The sequence below is a fragment of the Falco punctatus genome (genome assembly GCF_963210335.1).
Source record: "Falco punctatus genome assembly, chromosome: 1".
Lineage (NCBI taxonomy): Eukaryota > Metazoa > Chordata > Aves > Falconiformes > Falconidae > Falco > Falco punctatus.
The window spans coordinates 101,707,073-101,726,832 of NC_137580.1; the positions used below are offsets into that span (position 1 = coordinate 101,707,073).

Genomic DNA, 19,760 nt, shown 5'->3' on the forward strand with positions numbered 1-19,760 from the left:
GTCTATGGACTGGCAGATGAAGGAGAGGCGTATAGACATTGAAATACTCTGTTCAGAGAAGCAGGTACTTTTAAGATCCTCCAACAGGCACGAGTTTCCTTTTTTTGCCATTTTCATTAAGCATCACAGAAGTTCTCTGAGGGAAAAGTAACATTTGATACAATGCTCAGATAGACTTCAAACAGCCATGTGCCTCATTTACAAAACATACAATATACTGCAAGGGCTGGGGACTGTGTAGGCTCGGTTCATTAGTGGCAGGAGCAGTCTCCTCTTCCTGCTGATGGCACTGAAGCTGTGTCTACACTGCCTGCTCTGCATGCTGAGCACACAGGGCTTTTAAGAGATGGATGCTGATGGAAAGCTGAGATGAAACGCCTTGTGGATTCGCAATGGTCTGGCTCTTCCCTCTGCGTGTACTCCCTTCCTCTGGAGGATGGGGTTGGCCCTGTAAAAGCTTTGCAGAGACCTGGCTGTTTGGCAGCTCTGTGGAGAGGAAGAGCCCTGGCCGTGCTAATGGCTGCTGTCCTCCTGCCAAAACTGTTTTGTTGTTTTTTTTTTTTTTCTGAGAAGTGACTTGCCTACAAACTCTCCAGGGTTGGAGGATGACCTGTTCATCTCTATTCGTGCATCTCCTGGTCCTGTCTTTTGAGGATGGGTATGCCACAACATGGGCCATTCTTTGGGATAACAAGAAACCTGGGTCTGTAGGCACCGTGAAGTTGATGGAGGAGGTGTCACAGGGCATGTGTGGGTCCACGATGTGCAGCAGATCCGGAGCAGCACGTTGGACACTGGCACCAAGTGGTACTTCAGTGAAAACATTGATCTTTTTCTTTCATTCCAGGGGATGGCCAGGTTGATTTTGATGAATTTATGACTATTCTGGGACCTAAGCTGGTATCATCGGAAGGCAGAGATGGCTTTCTGGGAAATACAATAGACAGCATATTCTGGCAGGTAAGTGGTCATTTTTTCAAATGCAACTTTAGCCAACTGTCAATAGCTTCTAGAACTGATTTGTTGAGGAGCACAAGATGTTTTGCTAAGCGTGAATGCTCATGTAAAGGCTACTGGGGTCCATCTTGCTGAGTACTGTCTTACGACCATCACGTGTTGCTGGAGAGACCTGCTATCAGCTAAGCACTGTGCAGGATGAAGGGAAAGCACTTAGTGTGGATGAAATGCAGCCGACCACAACAAAGCACCCAGCTATTTGTGCAACATGTATAGGAGAATTTTGGAACTCAGTTTTGGAAGAGAATACCATTTTTCTCGACAAGCCTGTTGATTTAGGAACATTGAACCTGTCTGGCTGCTCTCAGAAATGTGCCGCTGTTCAAAGTCCCTTGGCTGTGGCAGAGATGCTCCAAGCAGAGCGAGGTATGCCGTGCAAGTCACATCTGATCGGTGCTTCTGCAGCTAATGCAGGTCTGAGGCTGAGGGTAATCATGTTGTGCCAGTGCAAGTTTTACCCCAGGTGTTGCCCTGGGGGGGTTGGTTTCAGGCATCAGAGGGGAGGCAGGTCTGGCAGCAGGAGCTGCCTTACATCTGCTGTGCAATGTGACTTTAAACAGCATTAGACCTTCCTGAAAAAGCAAGGACAGTCCAGGCTGTTACAGCGGGGACTGAAACTCTCCCCAAACACAGTGCTGCACATTTCTTGCCAATGGATTACAGGAGTGGCTTCCTGTGAGATTACTGCTCATTTCATTGATCATCCAACAGCCTTTGCTTGCTAATAAACTTTAGCTGTTACCAAGTTTATGTGAATCAAAAGAGTCAAACCTGGATATAAGTGTTTCTGTCTTCTTTTACTACCCTCCAGCACTGTCCAGGCTGAATTGGGTGGAGCTTTGTAAAAGTCTTTTAAAAACTTGTTCCTGGCCTCCTGGCATGTGACAGAAATAGCCCTGGAAAGCTCCATCTGAATTCTAGTATTTGGTCATCAAAGCAAGAGTTTGGCATTGGTGGAGCCACAGTGGGCTGTAACATACACGGGGGGATGAGAGCTAAATGCACACCATGAAGGGCAGGACTGTGAGAGTCACAAATGTTTTATTGCCTCCACTGCACCTTGCCAGCTGCATCCCAACACAAGAGCAACGGGGAGAGGAGGAAGCACTGTCCCCTTGCACTGAGCTGCTGGTGCCTGTCCTGGTTTCAGCTGGGATGCAGTTACTTTCTTGCTTAGTAGTGGGAGCAGTGCTGTGTTTTGGATTTAGTATGAAAATAACATTGCAAAAACACTGATGGTTTTGGTTGTTGCTGGGTAATGTTCACACCAAGTCCAGGACTTTACAGTTTCTCAGGCCCTCCCAGCTAGAGGCTGGAGGGGCAGAAGAAATCGGGAGGGGACACAGCCAGGACAGCTGACTCGAATTAGCCAAAGGGCTATCCCATACCATGGGACGTCATGCTCAGTATATAAACTGGGGGGAGTTGGTCGGGGGCTGCCAATTGCTGTTGGGTGACTGGCTGGGCATCAGTCGGCGGGTGGTGAGCATCACTTGGAGTTTTTTTTACCCTTTGGGTTTTGTTCCTCTCTCCTTCTCTCTCCTCTTCATTACAATAGTTGTTGTTGGTTTTATTTTTATTACTATATATTGGTTTATTTCAATTACTAAATTGTTCTTATCTCAGCCCACAAGTTTTACCTTTTTGCTGATTCTCCTTCCCATCCTGCTGGGGTGGGAACGAGCAAGCGGCTGCGTGGTACTGAGCTGCCAGCTGGGGTTAAACCACAGCGGTGCCTTCCAGACCCCTGGCAAGACCGGCCTCACCAGAGCCGTTCAAGAAGCAAAAATAGTCATTGGGAAAATGAAGTTCATGAGCTGAGCTGTTTGAAGGGAAAGCAGAGAAGCCTGGAGCCCTCCCTAAAATTCAGCTCACAGGTTAACCCGCTGCCATTTAGTGACCCTCCAGCCCATGTAAATGCCTGCAGTGGCTTTGCTCAGAGGAAGCAAGGAATGGAGGACCTGTGCTCTGGTTTTAGAGCAGCAGGACTCCTGGGCTTGGCTTTCACCTTGCTCTTTCATGCAGGAGAGACCATGGTGCTTGTGCCCTCCAGGCTGCAGTAGGATGAGTAACAGGAGTGCAGAGACTTCAGGTACCTGGCCCTACCGTGGGAAGGGACAGCCGTGGGGGCTGTCTGCAGGCAGCAAAGCTTTGACTGAATTGCACAAGTGCTCCAGAGGGTTGGAAAAAAATGTTTGTGGTTTTCTACTTGTAAGGGTAAAAGAACATCTCTACACAGCACTTTCCTGGATTACAAAGCCCTTAAACAGAAGGCTTTGTCTCACATTTCGTTTCTCCTGGGGTAGGAGAGTTCACGAAGAATACAATAATTTTGCTGCTTATTCCCAAAGAAATGGCAAGGAAAAAATCACATGGGGACGTGTCATTCAGGGAACAGGTTCCCGTTGCCCATTCCCCTGGTTTTACCCAAGCTGATTGCTGGGCTATAAATCACCCTGTCTTTAAGAAAAGCATATATCTACCTGCATTATCCCCAGTAGGATTACATCAGATTCGAAACAAAGCCCTTTTCAGAATCAGGGCTTGGCTGTTTCCCATATCCCCTTGATGTGCAGTTTTCACATTTGCTGGAAAGGAACAGCAGGGAGAGAGGGGTGAGTCTGGGTTTCTGATAGAGCACTTGACCCCTGCAATCATCTCCAAAGAACGGTTTTAAGGAGGGGATAGTGCCCACAAGGACTGGTGACAAGGGGAGCGAGGGTGGAACAAGAAGGGACAACTTGCCTGGGTGTCAGCTGGCCAGGTGGTGCTACCATGAAACCTCATCCCAAAGCTGCAGGCAGCAAAAGGCATCTTGAAGAGGATCTTATATCAGACCCAAGGGGGGAGAAAATTCATGTTGGCATCCAGAACATGCCTTCCCCTCTTCCATCCAAACAGCTTCCCTCCAACTGTCACGATTTTGGCTCTCAGAGTATTTCTGCCAAGGGTCCAGCTTTCTATACCGTGGCACTTCTGTGCAGACTCTGTTCCAAACACGCCTTAATAGCGCTTTAAATAATGCAATGACAGAGTTAAATAATAAACAGCAGCAGAAGGAGAGAGGATTTCAAAGGAACAGGCGAGGGCCTGGAGATGCATTTGCAGATGAAGCTGGGAGTGAGTTGGTGGGATACAGGAAGGCGGTTCCAGATGGCAAAAGCTGCAGAGGGGAAGGATCTTACAACAGTGGTGGGGCTGCAGGAGGTGGGGAGGGGGTAGAAGCAGTGGAAGAATAGGGAGGAGAGAGAGGGATCATTCATGGAAGAGGCAGGCTTGAAATAATAGGGAATGCCTAAAGAGCAATGGTCAGCCTGAGAGAAGCAGGATTTGGCCAAGACCTGAGCGTTGGCAGTTTGAAGAGACATGGAGGGTCTCAGATACATTTTTCCTCCTTGATTTCCCACATGGGCTTTAAATTGACTCATACTGGTGTGTGTTTAAGATGGCTGACTCTTGCTTTCTCAGGTAGCAGTGATCAGTTCTGCTCCAGTTAGAATGGCTCTCCGTGGTCCCTCAACTGGGTCGGGAGGTATTTACAGGGAGGGAAAAATCATCCCTGCAAATACTATTTCAGGCCAAGCCCGTATAGACCAATGATATCAGGAAAGCTGAGAAGGGTGGACTCTCCTGCATCTCCGAGAAAGTCCATCTTTCCCCGGTGAGATGCAGCGTGCACCAGGCACCGCTCTGAGGAGAACAGCCCTGGGTGCCTCCTGCTCTGTTTCCAAGTGGTTTTCTCATCCTTGTGCCAGCTGCGTGCAAATGGAAGTGACGTGTGCCCATGCACAGACATCTGAAACTGTCTTAAATGTTTAAGACAGCCTGACATTTTTTTTTATTAAATACACAGCTGCCTGGTAACCATTAGCCAGTCCTCAGTGTGCAGGATCACAGTCAGGAGGAGTCTGAAGGCTGGAAGCACCCTGTGAAGCCCCATTCTCCCCAGTTTGGGGCAGAACCGCCGTGGCAAGCGTGCAGCAATGATGCAGGCATCCCCTTTGGCTGCTTCTGTAGGGTCTGTATTTATCCAAAACAAAACGAGAAGAGCATAGATGAGATTTTCAGAGTACCTCTTGAATGCTGTTCTGAAAGCCGGTGGGAGGAGATGAGCCTGGCCCTGCACAGGGGTGTTTGACTTCCCATGGTCTCTTGCAGGGTGTCTCGCCCCTTCCCTTTCCATCTTTTTCCTTCTGTATTTTTTAGAGTGGCCACCCATCACTCACCTTCCCATGCCCACCTTCTCTAAGCTGCTCCTGCTGGTCCTTGCACTTATTGTCCTGAAGCTGGTTTTCTTTAGTGTGTCCAGCAGAGTTTTTGCAGTGGTGCTGTGGCTGCTTCATGATCAGAGGGATGCTATCTGATCAGTTTTCAGGCATGAGAATTTGTTTTTCCAGAGCTTAGGGGATATGAGTCTGGTTCCAGTTACGCGACGAGGGCTGTGTTTTGTACAAGTGAGTTTTGAGGCATTTCCAAGGCATGGCCATTCAGGTCTGTAAAGCGATTTAGATCAAGTGCATTACAGAAAAGACAAATATCGCTACCAGTAAATATTAGCTCTTTTTTTTTTGGCAAACAGACTCCAAATCTGTCCATTGTACCTAGCCACTGTGAGCCAAAGAGAGGGATGAAAAGAGAGGGGAGAAACTGGAATTTCATATTCAGTTACAGTTTGTGGCCAGATTGTTTCTAAGTGCAAAGACCCTCAGCTGTAAATGTTAAATAGTTTGCACAGGACACAGTGTAGAGGATCTCCAGTGTCTAGGGGTAGGCAACAGGAACAGAAGTAATGATAATCTTGGATTATAGGCTTTTAATTAAAATAAGCTTCTCTGTCTTGGCTAAAATGCTTTTTGAAGTCAGAACAAGCCTGAATGCTTAAGCAACAGGAGTGCATCTGCATCAGATGCAGAATAAATTCTGTACCCAGCAGCACTGATGAGATTATTTTGAAAAGTCAATACTTTCCATGGTGATCATTTGAGAGGCAAAGTGCTGCCTGCTATTTTTTTCCTTCTCTCTTTACTGTGTGCACATGGAAGCTGCAGGGAACATCATTTCAGCCAGCGCTAATGCATTGCCTGTGCAAGGGTATCTGGAAGCTTTGTCTTGCATGAGGGGACGGCACTGTATCATCTGCTCAGACATGGTGCCCATTCATCGCATTAGGTATCGCCCAGTATAATTCACTGCTGTTCGGGAGGAGGCTGGTTGGTTTGGGATAAATAAGGCTGCTTTGCAGGAGTGGGAAGACCAGAATACCAACGTGGTGCTTTGGGCTGTGGAGGTGCTGCTCAGAGATCTCATTTTTCTGCTGTAGAGATGTCTTTCAGTTTTGGGGGGGACAGCCAGAGAACTGGGGAGGCAGGTCCCACAAACACCGCGGGTAAGCAGCTGCTCATGTTTTCTGGCTTGGGAAAAGCTTTTAGCTTCTCCAGACTTCCACATACCTTTGCTAGGGGGAGGAATACATCGGGATTTATGATCTTTGGGGGGTGAGCGGGTACAGTCAAAGCTAGATCCTGCAGCACCCCTGGGCAAGGAAGGAGGGATAGCAGGAACAGGCCAGAGGCAGCAGCAACCCCTGTGCTCCCGCACCAGCAAGCACGGCAGCATGCACCAAAGGGCATTTTCTTCCCCGGATGCAGGAAAAACAGACCAAGGTTCACATCTAGCTGTATGGTATTGCTTCTGGCACTGGCTGGGGAGGGGGATCAGGGGGTAAAGGGGGGCTCAAAGACGGCTGTGGACATGGGAGAGTGCAGGGACGTGGCTGGGATGGGACACGGTGGTTTTGTCATCCCAGCACGGCTGCTGAAGCTTTAATGATTTACTGTGCAAAACTGCCCATCCATAAGCTTGTTTGCAGTTGTCACTGCAAATGCAACAGCGTCCCGGGGGAGAGATCTGGGCTCTCGTGATCTGGTCAATCAATTAGTGCTTTAATAGAGTGAAATGAAGGGGAAAATGTGTGGGAACCTCGGTGGCACAGAGCAGGGTACGGAGAAGCCATGGCAGGCAATGGTGTTGGAGGGAAGGCAGCGGATGAGGGGCCGTGTTGGAGCTGCGCTGCCTCCAGCAGCACTTGGCTCTCTACAAGGACAATTTTGCTTAGAGAGGGATTTTTCTTTATGAAGTCCAGTAGATAAACCTAATGCAATTTCTCCCTGCATGTGAGTTTTCTCCCCTTGTCCCTGCAGAGGAGTTAATTTGATGATGGCAAATTAGCCTTGCTTGAGTTGCAGAGAAAACGTTTGTGTCTCCGTATGCAATTTCACATGGTAACAGATCCAACTACCCCCCACCACTGCGGACCGCGGCATTGCTGGAATAGCAGCCTGCCTCTCGCAGTGGGGCTGGCATGGGGTGTACATGGCCTCCCCTCCTCACCCTCCTCCTCCTCGGCTAGTGCAGCCCCTCTGTGCAGGGGTAGGATACGGCTAAACCACGGGACAGGCCATTTTACATGTTGCATCACAATTTTGTGATGGTAGTGAGCTGCCCTGCTGCAAATAGCTCTTGATTTTAGGATTTCAGCAGCTGCTGTTTCAGCTTTTCAAAGAAACTTCTCAGATCAACTTCTATGGAGGAGGAGTTTTGCGGTTCAGGGTACTGCGTGATGCTCGGGGCCAGTGTGGCTCCCAGCAGGGCAGGTTTTTCAGCTTGGCTGTAGTTTAAACTACAGTAAATTTAGACTGTAGTAAACGTGCAGTTTAAAGTGGGTGAGGAACTGCTGCTTGGAAAGAAAGCTGAGATTCAGGGTGGAAGGTATGTGCACCCTTAGTGCCCATGTAAGTGGTCTCCCTCTTGGTGACTGCTTTGGGGTTTAAGTCAGGAAATGAGCAGCTGAAAATTTGGGTGCCAGAACCTGATGGATGTGGTCAAGGACGGGCAGCTGGGGCTGTACCATTGCACCACACACCTCCCTGCACGCACCCACCGAACAAAACCCTCCACCCCACAGCAGTGTTTTCAGTGTTAGCAACATCAAGGGTGCCTACTTTTTTGGTTGTTGAACCTGAAATATCTTAAAGGGATTTCCACAGAAAAGAAGTTCTGTAATTTTTAAAGATCTACACTTTCTCGGGTTTCCAAGCTGGATACTACCAAACTGAAGGACTGGGTGAAAACCTTGGCATTGCTTCTCCCACAGAAACCACTGAAATTTGGTCTGGGAGCCAAGGCAGACACCTTTCCTGTGGCAGCTAATACTGAGCTCTGCTCTGTTGGAGTCATAAAGTTCACCCAGTGCACCATTAGCGCCAGTGTCCTGACCATGTTTCTAATTTCAGAAATTAAATGTGTCCTGCAATATCTGTTCCTACTTTTTGGATTTGATGTGTGGTTTCCTTGTATCCAGATTTAAAATGTTATGAGAATTTCCATTGCAAGGATGCAGAAGATTGTGTTGCGGTGATGAGCAGGGTGACTCCAGCCACGTAGCTGGTATGGACAGTGTGCAATTCATCTCAGCTAACCCGGCATACTGCTTGGACTCCCTTTAGAGTTAATAGAAAGAAACAGCCACTTCTAGGGTGCAATTCAAGGGATCTGCTTTAGGCATCAACCTCAGGAACAGATGCATCATGCTTCAAACGTGCCATTTTTTCTCCGTTTGGTATAGAAAAGTGGCTTAGATCGAGATGTGTGCACCGGGGACAGCTAAATGCTCTCTGACGAGTCCCACCAAGGGTTTCAAGTACCTTTTTGATTTATGTCCAGGAAGCCAGCTCTTCTGGTGCTGGGGCTGTTATCAGTGCAATGAGAACAGTTCTGGTTGCCTTTTTAAACCTTCTTCCATTGACAAAGACGTTCTCACTGTGTGCTGCACTCCGTGGTTAGTGTCGCAACACAGTGAAAGCTGGACACTTGCAGGTGATGAATCCATCGGCAAGAGACTTCTCTTTGTTTGTGGTCTGCACATCCAGCACAGAAGCGCTGTCACAGCTGCTGATGTAGATGTGGAGAGGCTCATGGTCCAGATCGTGGTGGTAAGGACAGCAAGACTGTCACATCCCTGCAAGCCCTTTGCAGTGTGTGGATTTGGCAGCAGGCAGGAGTGAGCAATTGTGTTTGGGTGGCCTCACTTTTATCTATTTCTATGAAGGGACATTTTCATCAGTACACAGTTTTTGCTGTAACAAAATCATTTATCTCAAGTCACCGGGATCAAATTTATATAGCTCGATACTGGAGACACTGGAAATGGCAAAGGTTTGAAAGCAGTTGTGAACTAAAGCAGGACTGGTACCAATAGCAGGAGAAAAAACAAGACTACATTGTTCAACTGTTTTTTACCTTCAGTCAGCTTACTTATACATTTAGCCTTCAGAAATGCACTACAGCTGTGGTTCAAAGTCCGTTTAAAACAGAGAGTTTATATGAAGAGGCATCCTGCCTGCTGAATGACAGTGTACGACTGCCCTGGCAGGTGGTGATTTGGCTTTGTGCACTCTCTGGAGCACTCACATACAGATCTTTCATCCAACCTTTATGTTACAGAGGTTATTTTTTCTGTACCAGCTTATATATAAACTCAGTCTGCAGCTCCATGTGTCATTGGGGTTTTTTTTGCTCCTGCCTGATAAGTGATATAGGAACTGCACCACGGTTTTCACAGTGATTTGCTTAGAAATGTAAGCAGCAACGCGTAGGAAAGGTAAATGTGTTTGGTCATTATCTGATGTGTGCCTGGGTACTGGGAACGTGGGCTGGGGAGAGAGTTTCTTGCTTTTTGTGGACTCCTTGCTGAGGGGGTTCAGACTCCCCAGCATCTCTGAACGCCATCGTATATCTCTGGTGCTGGTTTTGTTAGGGCAGTTGTATTTTTTTTTTTCTTTGAATGTACTTTGATGCCTTTGAAAGGTGACGGAGCAGAGGTGGCATGTTTCATGCAGAGGAGCTTCAGGGACAACAGTTTTGGCTTCAGATCCCATATTCCCTGCAGCCCCAACGTCAGGAAGGGGGTTCTTCCAGAGCCGAGGCTCCACCAGTCCTTTAATCCTAAGCCAGTGCTACATCTCAGGACCCATCTTTCCCCTCTGCACAAAGACAAGGACATGCAAGGATCTGCAACCCAGATGTCACCAGAGGACACTACCTTTGGCTTGCCTAGATACTTCATGTTCTTGTGACAAAATTATCTGTTTCACTGTACTGCTATAATTTTGTTGAGGGAAATTTTAATTGGCTATGAGGAAAGTTGATTTTCATGGAGATCAGAGTTCAGAATTTTAAAACAGATGTGATGGTGGTGACCTTTTTCTATTTCTTTTTTCTGAAGAATCCCCACTTTGAGATGGAAATCTATCGCTTGCCCTGTCTCCAAGCCCTGGGTTTCAGTAGATTAAAACTATTGTGAAAATTTCACTAAGGTTTTAAAAAGAAGTATAAGAGGGAAAAACAGGGGGGAAAAAAGACATCTCATCACTCATAAACAACAACACAAAAAAAGCTAAAGTGTTGGCAAATCTTTACAACAAACTAATGTGTTTAAAAGGAAAAGCGACCTTTTACGCGAAAGAAAAGGGAAGAAAAAAGAAAAGAGACCTCTGAAAAGATACAAATGGAGAGCTGCAAAGGACCACTGCGGTGGGGACGATGGGTAGCTCGGGTGATGGCTGCGGTTCATTGGTGCGAGCTGGAGGAGCAGTGGATGCGGTGGCATTGAGGAGGATCCTCCAGCTCCTGGCTGCCAGATAATTTCCACAGCACAATGTGTAACTCTGATTTTCCCAGTGTGTATCTGTGGTTTTCAGCAGTTTGCTGAAACCTGACATCTGAAGCCAAAAGAAACCTACCTGGTACCGTCAAACCCTAACTGACACCCCAGTGAGATATTATGCTTCTCAGTTTTATCAGCAAAATACCTCGTGTTGCAGCCTCGGAGGGCTGACAGCTGGGCCAGCAGCAGCTGCTGGAGCATCTCGGTGCCTCTTTCAGGTTGCAGCAGCAGGATGCCCAGAGCTGCCAGGGTTCTGCTTGCACAGGGGCACAAGGAGCAGCCGTGCTGGGCATTGCCTGCAGAGGGGAGGGCTGCCCCCCGGCTGCCCGTGCCTTGCCGTGGTGGCTGTCTCTGCACCTCTGTGATGTGCCTCTCCAGCACAGGGCACAGCCTGGCTATCCCGAACTGGTGTTACTGGGGAGCAATGGTAGTGGGTAAATTGGTGGCCCTAACAGATAGTTCCCCAAGCACCAGCCATCTTGAGCTGCCATAAAGGTGGAGATGTTTCCCTGACCATCCAGACAGGGGTTTATCCCTGGTCATCAGGATGGAGATATTTCCATGGCCATCAGGATGGAGATGTTTCCCTGGCCATCCATATGGATGTTTTTCCCTGGCCATCAGGGTAGACATGTTTCTCTGGCGATCAGGGTGGAGATGCCCTGGCCATGCTGCAGACACAACCAGCTCCATCCTGCCCCTGCCCTCAGGTGGAGGGCAGGGGAAGATGGGGACATGACTGTCTAAAGGCCACCTGTGGCCCTGAGACCCCATTCCCCTCCATGCTGACCTCTCTGATGGCAGGACACGGGACAGGGTCTGAGCCATGCACCTCCCCCCACTTCCCTGGGGTCTATGCAAGCTCTTGCCTTGGTTTCTCCAAGAACTTGTGCCACGAGTGCTGCCAACAGACCTGTCAAACTTTGAGGGTTTTTTTCAGTTTGGCAAGAATTTCTTGGGCTGATGGGTGATGTGCAGGTACTGAGAGCATGTTCCCAGTGCTGTAAGCATCACCTCCCGCTGCAAAGAGTGCCACTGTACTGGCTGAGCCAAATAGGCTCTTCCCCAAGGTCTGACTTTACTAATACGATTTTCCAGCAGAGAGATACTGTAATTTTACCAGGTGTGTGGGAAGATGCTGATCTTCAGGACAAATTCCTTAAGGTCTTTTTTCAAAAAATTTGCCGCTTCATTGTGAAACAGTTTCTTTGTTTGCTTTCTGTGCCGTCATTTGGCTATCTGTGGAGGTTTGAGTATATTTCTGTGCTGGAAAAGAAAGAAATCTTACGCTTTGAGATGCATGCAGTCTCCAGAGCTGGTAGTCCTGATGTAGTCTGGAGAGCCACACAGGATTTTTTTAATTATTATTTTTACTGTTGAGTAACACACGACACTGCAAAGTAGTTATTAAAATAAGTAAATACGTAACCGATTACATTTACTCACAGTTGAGAAAACAGATCAGGATGCAGATGCTTATGGCAGAAGTCCAGAGACCTCAAGAAAGCTGGTGGAAGTATTCAATATATGTGTGAGCTTGGTGGGAAGCGTTCAAAACTGATTTTGATGCTTCTTTCATGCAAATAAGCAGATCTAGCATGTAAGGGAAAAATCTTTGTTCAAAATGAGCCAGGATAACATTAGAGTTCCCTCCAGAGGTATACACTGATGTCCAACTTCCCATCGCTGAGCAGAGACACAAATCTCAGGAGATAACCCAGAAAGGTCCACAGGTGGAATTCATGGAAATGCCCCATTTTTGGAGCAGAGCGTAGAGGACAGTTCCCTTCCCCTGAAGGAGAGATAGGGGAAAAGAAAATAATCATAGAAGAATGATTTGCATGTTTTTAATCTCTTTCTACTCTTGCTGAGTGTGTTAGTTTAGATGTTTTTCCCCCAGAGGCTGGCTTGCTCAGGGGTTGTTAGTACAAGCCAACACTGTCGATCCATCAGCTCCCCCTGCACGCACAAAGCTCCAGTTCCTTCGAAATTTGGGATGTGACAGAGCAATGAAAAGACAAATGAAATAAAATTATGCTTTTTAGGGGAGCAGAATCTGAAAAGAGCTGTCAGAAAAGCAGACAGGCTGCATGTAGGTTTCAGGAACAGCGATCCTCTGTGAAGATAAACCTGTGAACTTCAGCTTTCAGCACTTGTGTCCTTTGTATTGAGACAACTGAGCCAATAATATTTATTTTATGGCTAGTTGGTTTGCAGGCACATGCTTTCACAAAATCAGCCAGTATGTTAGGTTAAAATATATCCTTTCCCCAATACTAGCTGCTTCTTGCTACATATCAGCTCCATCCTTGCATTTTTCTAATGTCACATCTTCATTACAGACTGGTGTGAAACTGCTACTGAACTCCCAGCTCAGAAATGCTCTTGCAGCATTCAAATAGCCACAGTAGACTCAATCTCTTTTTCCTACTGACATTCAAAAATGCTTGAATCCCAAGGGAATTTTCAGAGCAAAAGTGGAATATATTGTAATGGTAGAATCAAATGATGATGAAACCCTCCAGGGATTGCTGGTTCAGCTCAGGAAAGGCGTGCACTGGAGTGCTGCAGAAAGAGGAAACCTCTTTCCTGGGCTTTTTGTTGTTTTGTTAACTTTGTAAAATGTTTAAGAGAACAAGAAGAAACCACTATGATGGTGGTAAGTCCAGGCAGGTGGAGAGGGACCTCAGCTCTGGTCCTGGTGTGTCTGGAGCCAGCTGAGGCTTTGCTGCCTTCTGCCTCTTCTGTAGGTTTGCACGGCTCCATGTTTCCTCCTGTGTAGGACAGGGCTCACTAAGCACTTGATTTAGGGGGGGAAAAAATCACCATTTCAGTTATGCATGCCTCAGAATAGAGGTGAATGGTGAACAAGCAAACCTGTGTGGGACAGGGCTGGACTGGTCTGAAATAGCATCCCAAAGTAGCCTTGTGGGCTGGAAGGGGATGTAAGCCGGCTATCCCGAGCCAAACCTTTGGGTCTTGCTCTCAGCTTGCTCAGGCAATTTAAATTTGTTCTTAGGTTTACATCTTCTTGATTCATGCTGGGCACAAGGGCACAGGCAGGAAATGCTGGCATCAATCCAAGATTGGGATCTTAGGAACTAAGGGAAGAGCTGAGTCTTGTCTACTTTGCTGTGCTCCTTCCTCCCTTATTGAAATGGTGCTTTCATTTAGGATAGCTGGATAATGCCTTAGAGAATATTGACGCTGATGATTAGAGACAATCAAAATGTTTTCATGAATCCAATTTTATTGAAATATTACCCTTTGTTTTTTCCCAACTGAAACTTTCATCAAAGACACTTTGAAACTGCTGTTATTCCCAGAATTTCTGCATTGTTTTTACTGAATATGTGCCTGTTCCGTCTCAATGTTTTAAAATGCTTTTTACTCACAAGTAGCACAGCATTTTTATTTTTCTGGAGCATGTTTTTCACCAGACAAATCAAATGGGCTTTCTATTATGTCATTTGTAACAGAAAATGGATCCATTTAAGACCTGGCAAAATGAGAACTACTTTACCATATTTGATAGGGGGTTTTCCATTTTTTAAACTCCTAATTTGTCAGGTATAGCTATCAGGCACAGCATTTGGTTGCTACACATAGCCTGGCTGGCTACCGAGCCAGTAGAAATGCACCTGATTTAGGGCAGGTATCTATAACTGGTGACAGATACTTGCAAATCCTGCGGCACTACTGGGTTTTGAGTGCATTTTTACTATTTCAGTGGTGAATTGTTCTCTCTGCAGACTTCCTACAGATGTCTGTGGGTTTCCCCAGGGTAAAGATGGTCATGATCCATGTGCTGAAGGATACTCGCTCCTCTGGTAGCTTGTATCTTGCTTTTCTGACAGCCCCTCTCTCTGTGATGGTTCTCACTGATGCTCCTGGCCATGGCCAAGGTCAAGCAGGGCTGTGCCGTGGCAGGGTCCGAGGAAGGAGCAGTGCCAGCCCTGGGAGCAGGGGCAGAGGAAGGGCTGGGGAAGCCTTCCGAGCTCTTCTCATCTCCTCGCACAGGCCAGTCTGATTACTTTGGAGACAGATGACTGTTGATTGCTGTACAGGAATTAAATTAGGTGAGTTGAAAACCCGTATCAATCACCGTCATGCATACTTGCATATGAAACGTAGACTCAAAAGGTTTATGGTAATCAATGTGGAGTAGCTGATTAAAGTCCATTAAAATTCACTAGAAAAAATTCTAATCCTCTCTCCACTTCCACCCCGGCTCTTTTCCGTCTGTTTGATAATCACTGCTGACTTCCCTTATCACCCCCAACAAAGTGCCCCAGGATCGGACCCGTTACTGCTGGAATGATGAAAGCCCAAGTACGTGCTATACATGCACGTAGAAGCAGATGGGAATCAAGGGTAGGAATAATGTGATTTAGCAGACAAGGCGTGGAATCTGTGGGAAGAAACACACTGAAAGTGGTCTATCACACTCGCGCATCCAGGGGCATAGAAGAAATATGGATGATGTTAAAATTTTAATTGCAACAGGAAATGATGGTTTCAGAAATCCAATGGTGTGTGGTTTACTGCAGCTCAGAAATTTCTAGTGAATATGGTATCTTGATTATATATATATATATATATTCTCCTTTTCTGAATATGAAGCAAGTACAGTCTCTGAGGAGACTGCTTCTAACTTTCCTTCTCTGAATGTGTCTCTTCCACAACATGCAGAAATATCCCAGTTATCCATACGAGGTCGTTATGGACCTCATTACGAGACGGTGCCCACAACTAAACCTCCATACGATTGTTTGCATTATTTTGCCTGGCGCTGGCTGTTTTCAAAACCTCCAGACCTGTCTTGCATATGCCCTTTGATAGTCATCTAAATTGCTCCTAGAATTAAATCACCATCCATTTGATTTATCACCTGTAAAATTAAATCCTGATCTTAGAATCTTTTGATGAGTTTGGGTTGCAATTGTTAGGTGATGCCTTTGAGTAGACACTGGGTCTCTGATGTCTCAGAGATGCCACCACAGCAAGGGCCCCCAGCCAGCCAAGGCAGGGAGCATTGCTGCCTTGCCTGCTGTAACATGGCTAGCGGCAGATGCTTTCCCAGCTCTTGGGTAGTTTTAATGCACCCCGGAGTGATTGTTAGAGAGCTGAGTGGGGAATGGAGTCCCCATTAAGCCTTTGTGTGGACTTTTGTCGTTCCCTGTTGATGTTCTTTCGGGTTGTGTCAGCAGTTTGCCCTTCATGGTTCTGCCGTGCTCACCCTGCGTGCCGTGCCCCTGCCGCTGTCGCCTCGCTCGCTGTGCCTCCCTCGCCACAGCAGCAGGGCTGTGATGCTTCTATGCCCAGCTGTTCACCTCTCTCCGTCACAGTGTGCAGTGTAGTCCTTCCTAACATGCCCTTTATCCCATCAGGGCACTGGTTTGCCTTTTCTCTGTTCTGGTAGAGCACAATTATGCTGATGATGCTTTTTGACCAGAGACTGGTACAGTTTCCATCAGGCCAAGTCTTGGACACTTACTTATCTGAATTCCTTCAATAAAAAGGGAGAGACAGGAGGAGATGCGGAAATACACCCGCGTAGCTCGTCACAGACAGTCGTATGACGGTGTACGTATGTGTAGAGAAGCTCTGTGTTAAGAGGTTGTATTAATGTTAAAAAGCTGCTCACCTCAAAGAGAGGAGAAAAGGGAATCAGTGCTGTTCAGACCTGCTGAGACAGTAATTCAGCAACTTCGTGTGCTGATAGCATGATTTACTGTTAAAGCATCTGATTGCAGGAGGCTTTTGCACCGGGTCTGGCCAGCGACTCCTGACTTCCGTGATCAGCCCCTGAGCACATGATTGCTTTTGTTTTTTCCCTGTTACTGTTCTGCAGATGATTAAGATAAAGGTTAGCATGCATGGGTTGGTCCTATAAAACATGGCTAATTTGTATGGCATTCCTGCCGACTTCTGTGAGGTCTGCCTTGGGTAAGCACTGTGCCTGCTCCTTGCTTTATAGCATGATTTTTAGAAATTATCGTGTTGTTAGAGTGCGTTCTTGGAGATATTCCGAGCCTGAGTAGACACAGTCCTGGGCAACCTGCTGAAGCTTGAGCTTTGAGCGGGAGGTGGGAAGTGCAATGGTGGGGGTCCTGCAGAAAAGTAAGGGGCAGGAGGTACTGTCCAAGACCAGGTTTGGGCATGGGTTTCCAGAAACCTCTCCAGGCTCCCATGTTTCTGCAAAGCTTTTCAGTGCTGCATGCGCAGTGGGGCAATCTGGAATAGCTGCTGTTTGCATCGGTGTCATCGACTCGTCCTGAAACTCCCGTGATGCATGGAATACCCACAGCCACAAAGCTCCCATCCCTCTTCTCCTTCACAACTTCGCCAAGGCTCGGTCAGAAGTAAATCAGAGCTTTTCTGGCTCTCTGTGGTTACAGCAAATGTAAAGTCATGATTTGTTGCTTGACCAGAGGCCGGGTCTGACTGTAACAGCGCAGCAAATGCCGCTGGTGCACGGCAGTCAACAGCCTTCAGCCCCGCAGGCTTTTGCTTTTGTTCTCATTTTGCACGTGGCCAGTTCCCCTCTGATGGGATGCAGTGACTGGGTTTTGTTGGCAGATGCTACAGATGCAAATTTCTGACAATAAACTGCAAAACACTAGGGGTGATTTCGTTTGTTGGGTGCTGTGTGCAAACATTTCCTCAAGTTTTGCAGGGCTCATGGATGCACAAGAGGTCTTCAGCATCTCCTGACTCCATCCAGGGCTGTTGCTTCGGCCGTTTTCACTCCGTGTTAGTCACGGGCAGGAGATGCACCCCTTTAACTCCACGGGCTGCGTTATGGAGCGATGTGATTTATGACCCCCTGAGCAGTGGGGTGTTACACAGCCTTGTGTGATAGCACACCTGGAGGAAGCAGGACACGGCTCTGGAGAATCCCTCTTTGTCAGCGGGTCCTGCTGCTGTCACCCTGGCTGTGCAGAGAGCTCACTTCACGTAACTTGATGCTCTGCTTAAATACAAAACCCAAGCAAGCGTAATAATCACATCCAAAATAATGAATTTGAAGAAAATGAGATACGGAGGCCAGCCAAGAAGACTTTACAGTAGCTGGGGACAAACAAATACTTGATTATGAGAACTTGATGTTTGCATCTGAAAGCCACAGCTAGGGGTCAAAACCTCTACTTGCTACAGGGATGGGAACATTTCTTGTTAATAATGCCAAAGTACAGAGCAGAAAGAAGACAGAGCAACTAGGAAACAGGACCAAACACAAACAGATACATAAATTTGAAGCAGACCGTTACTAAAATGGAAGTGGGAAGTGGAAAGCCTTAATATTGGGGATGGGCTCACACCTTAATGGCTGGAATTGGATTTCAGGATCTCTTGAACTGCTGGATCATAATGAAGGAAACGTTAATTTAAATGTTGATTGAAAATACTACATATTTGTGAAGAACGAGGGCATTTGCTGTCAGGGGGTTTTAAGCCAATTGCATTATATTTACTAAATTGGGGGATCTTTGGGGCATAATGACAATTCAATTGAATTTGAAGAGGCAGTAATATTATATCTCAATCTGCAGGTCATCGTGGGTGGCTGGATGATGAAGTCTCATTTGCTTTTAGTATGAACAAGACATTTACAGACTTTCAGATCTGACTTAAAATATCACTGACAATAAAAAGGTCACATTCTTCCAATATGTTAAACTCAGTGATTCATAAGTTTCTCTTCTCTTTAGCATGGGGTAAAGTACCTAAGCTGAAAGTAGTTCCTGTGTTCCGACCTGGAAAATCTGGTTTTTGGAATGTGGCAATGGGTAACGACCCTTGCTCAAGGGTAGGCACAATTTTTAGAGGTGATAAGGCCACATTTGGGAAGCCAGAGCATCCCAGTGGGCACCCATAAGCTGACAAAAGGGTGCATCAGGGTGCACACCTCTCTGTCAGACATCAGTCTGCGAGACACCCGTCATGTAACATAATCCCATGAGCAGATGCTGTCTCAGTAATTAGCTCTGCTGCTAGATGAAAGGCACATGCTGAATCGTGCTACGATTGCCTGCTCCTTTGCTGTAATTGCTAAAACATAGCAGTGCAAAAGGAGAAGCTTGGGCTATTGCTTCGGAAAGTTATTTCCACGCAGCTCAGGGGAAAAGTAAATCAGTTAATGTTTTTTATTAGCAATCTTTTCATGTCTTCCCCTCATTGTTCATGAGGAGTTCTGCAGAGCCAGTGCTCTTCCCTTTGCACAGATTGCAGAGGCATGCAGCACTTGGCCAAACAGTGTTTTGGTGCCAGCCAAGACAGTGGGATTCAAGCCTCCTCTCACTTTGTTGCAGCAGCAATGGACAGAAACACATGTTTTTTCCGGTCAAAATGGACTTGGGGATCCATTTTAAGGACCTTCTCCTATCTGGTCCATAGAACCTCTGTGGCAGAGCCTGTACCTGGGCACATTTCTTGTAACTGCACTAATTTCTCTTCTTACCCTCATTCCATTTCTCCTCTGGCTACTTGGGGAGTAAGTCCAAGTGCCCACATTTTATTTATTTAAGTCTATGCAGCAAGCAGGAATTTAACATCTCCTGGAGCTCTGTCTCAGTGTGTAACAAGGTATCAAGGGAGCATTCTGAAATCCCAGTAACTAATCCTATCACACAGGCAGAACTTGCAGTTGGGTTTAGGTTATGATTAGATCGACGAGATAAATTTTTAATCAAATTAGAATGATTCCTGGGTTTGATTGATGCTTCAGTTTTCACAGTTCCTGAAAACAGCCCCCATTAAGATCTGAGTGAGTTTGTGATGCTGAGGGATGCAGGGGTTATTGCCCCCAACCTCCTGGGGCAGCCAGGATTGCAAAGGAGGGACAGGCTGCAGCCTCAGCAGGTGGTGGAAATGTAAGCGATGGCTTTGGAATGGAAATGGCTAATGAATGAGATCATCTGCTTGGTGACCACTCAAACCTCGCTGAAATATAACCTCGCTGAAATGCCACCTGCTGAAGACTTACAAAGCCCAAGCTCATCGTCGTCAGGAGCAC

At 46.8% G+C, this 19,760-nt stretch overlaps 1 protein-coding gene across 5 annotated transcripts in view; it reads left to right on the forward strand.

Moving 5' to 3' along the window:
- CALN1 (calneuron 1) overlaps positions 1 to 19,760 on the forward strand; it is a 158,725-nt gene that overhangs the window by 101,073 nt on the left and 37,892 nt on the right. For all 5 annotated transcript variants that reach the window (XM_080398869.1, XM_080398868.1, XM_080398872.1 and 2 more), the window contains one exon: positions 848 to 960. In XM_080398869.1, the coding sequence (XP_080254995.1) occupies positions 848 to 960 (113 nt within the window). The remainder of the gene's footprint in view (positions 1 to 847; positions 961 to 19,760) is intronic.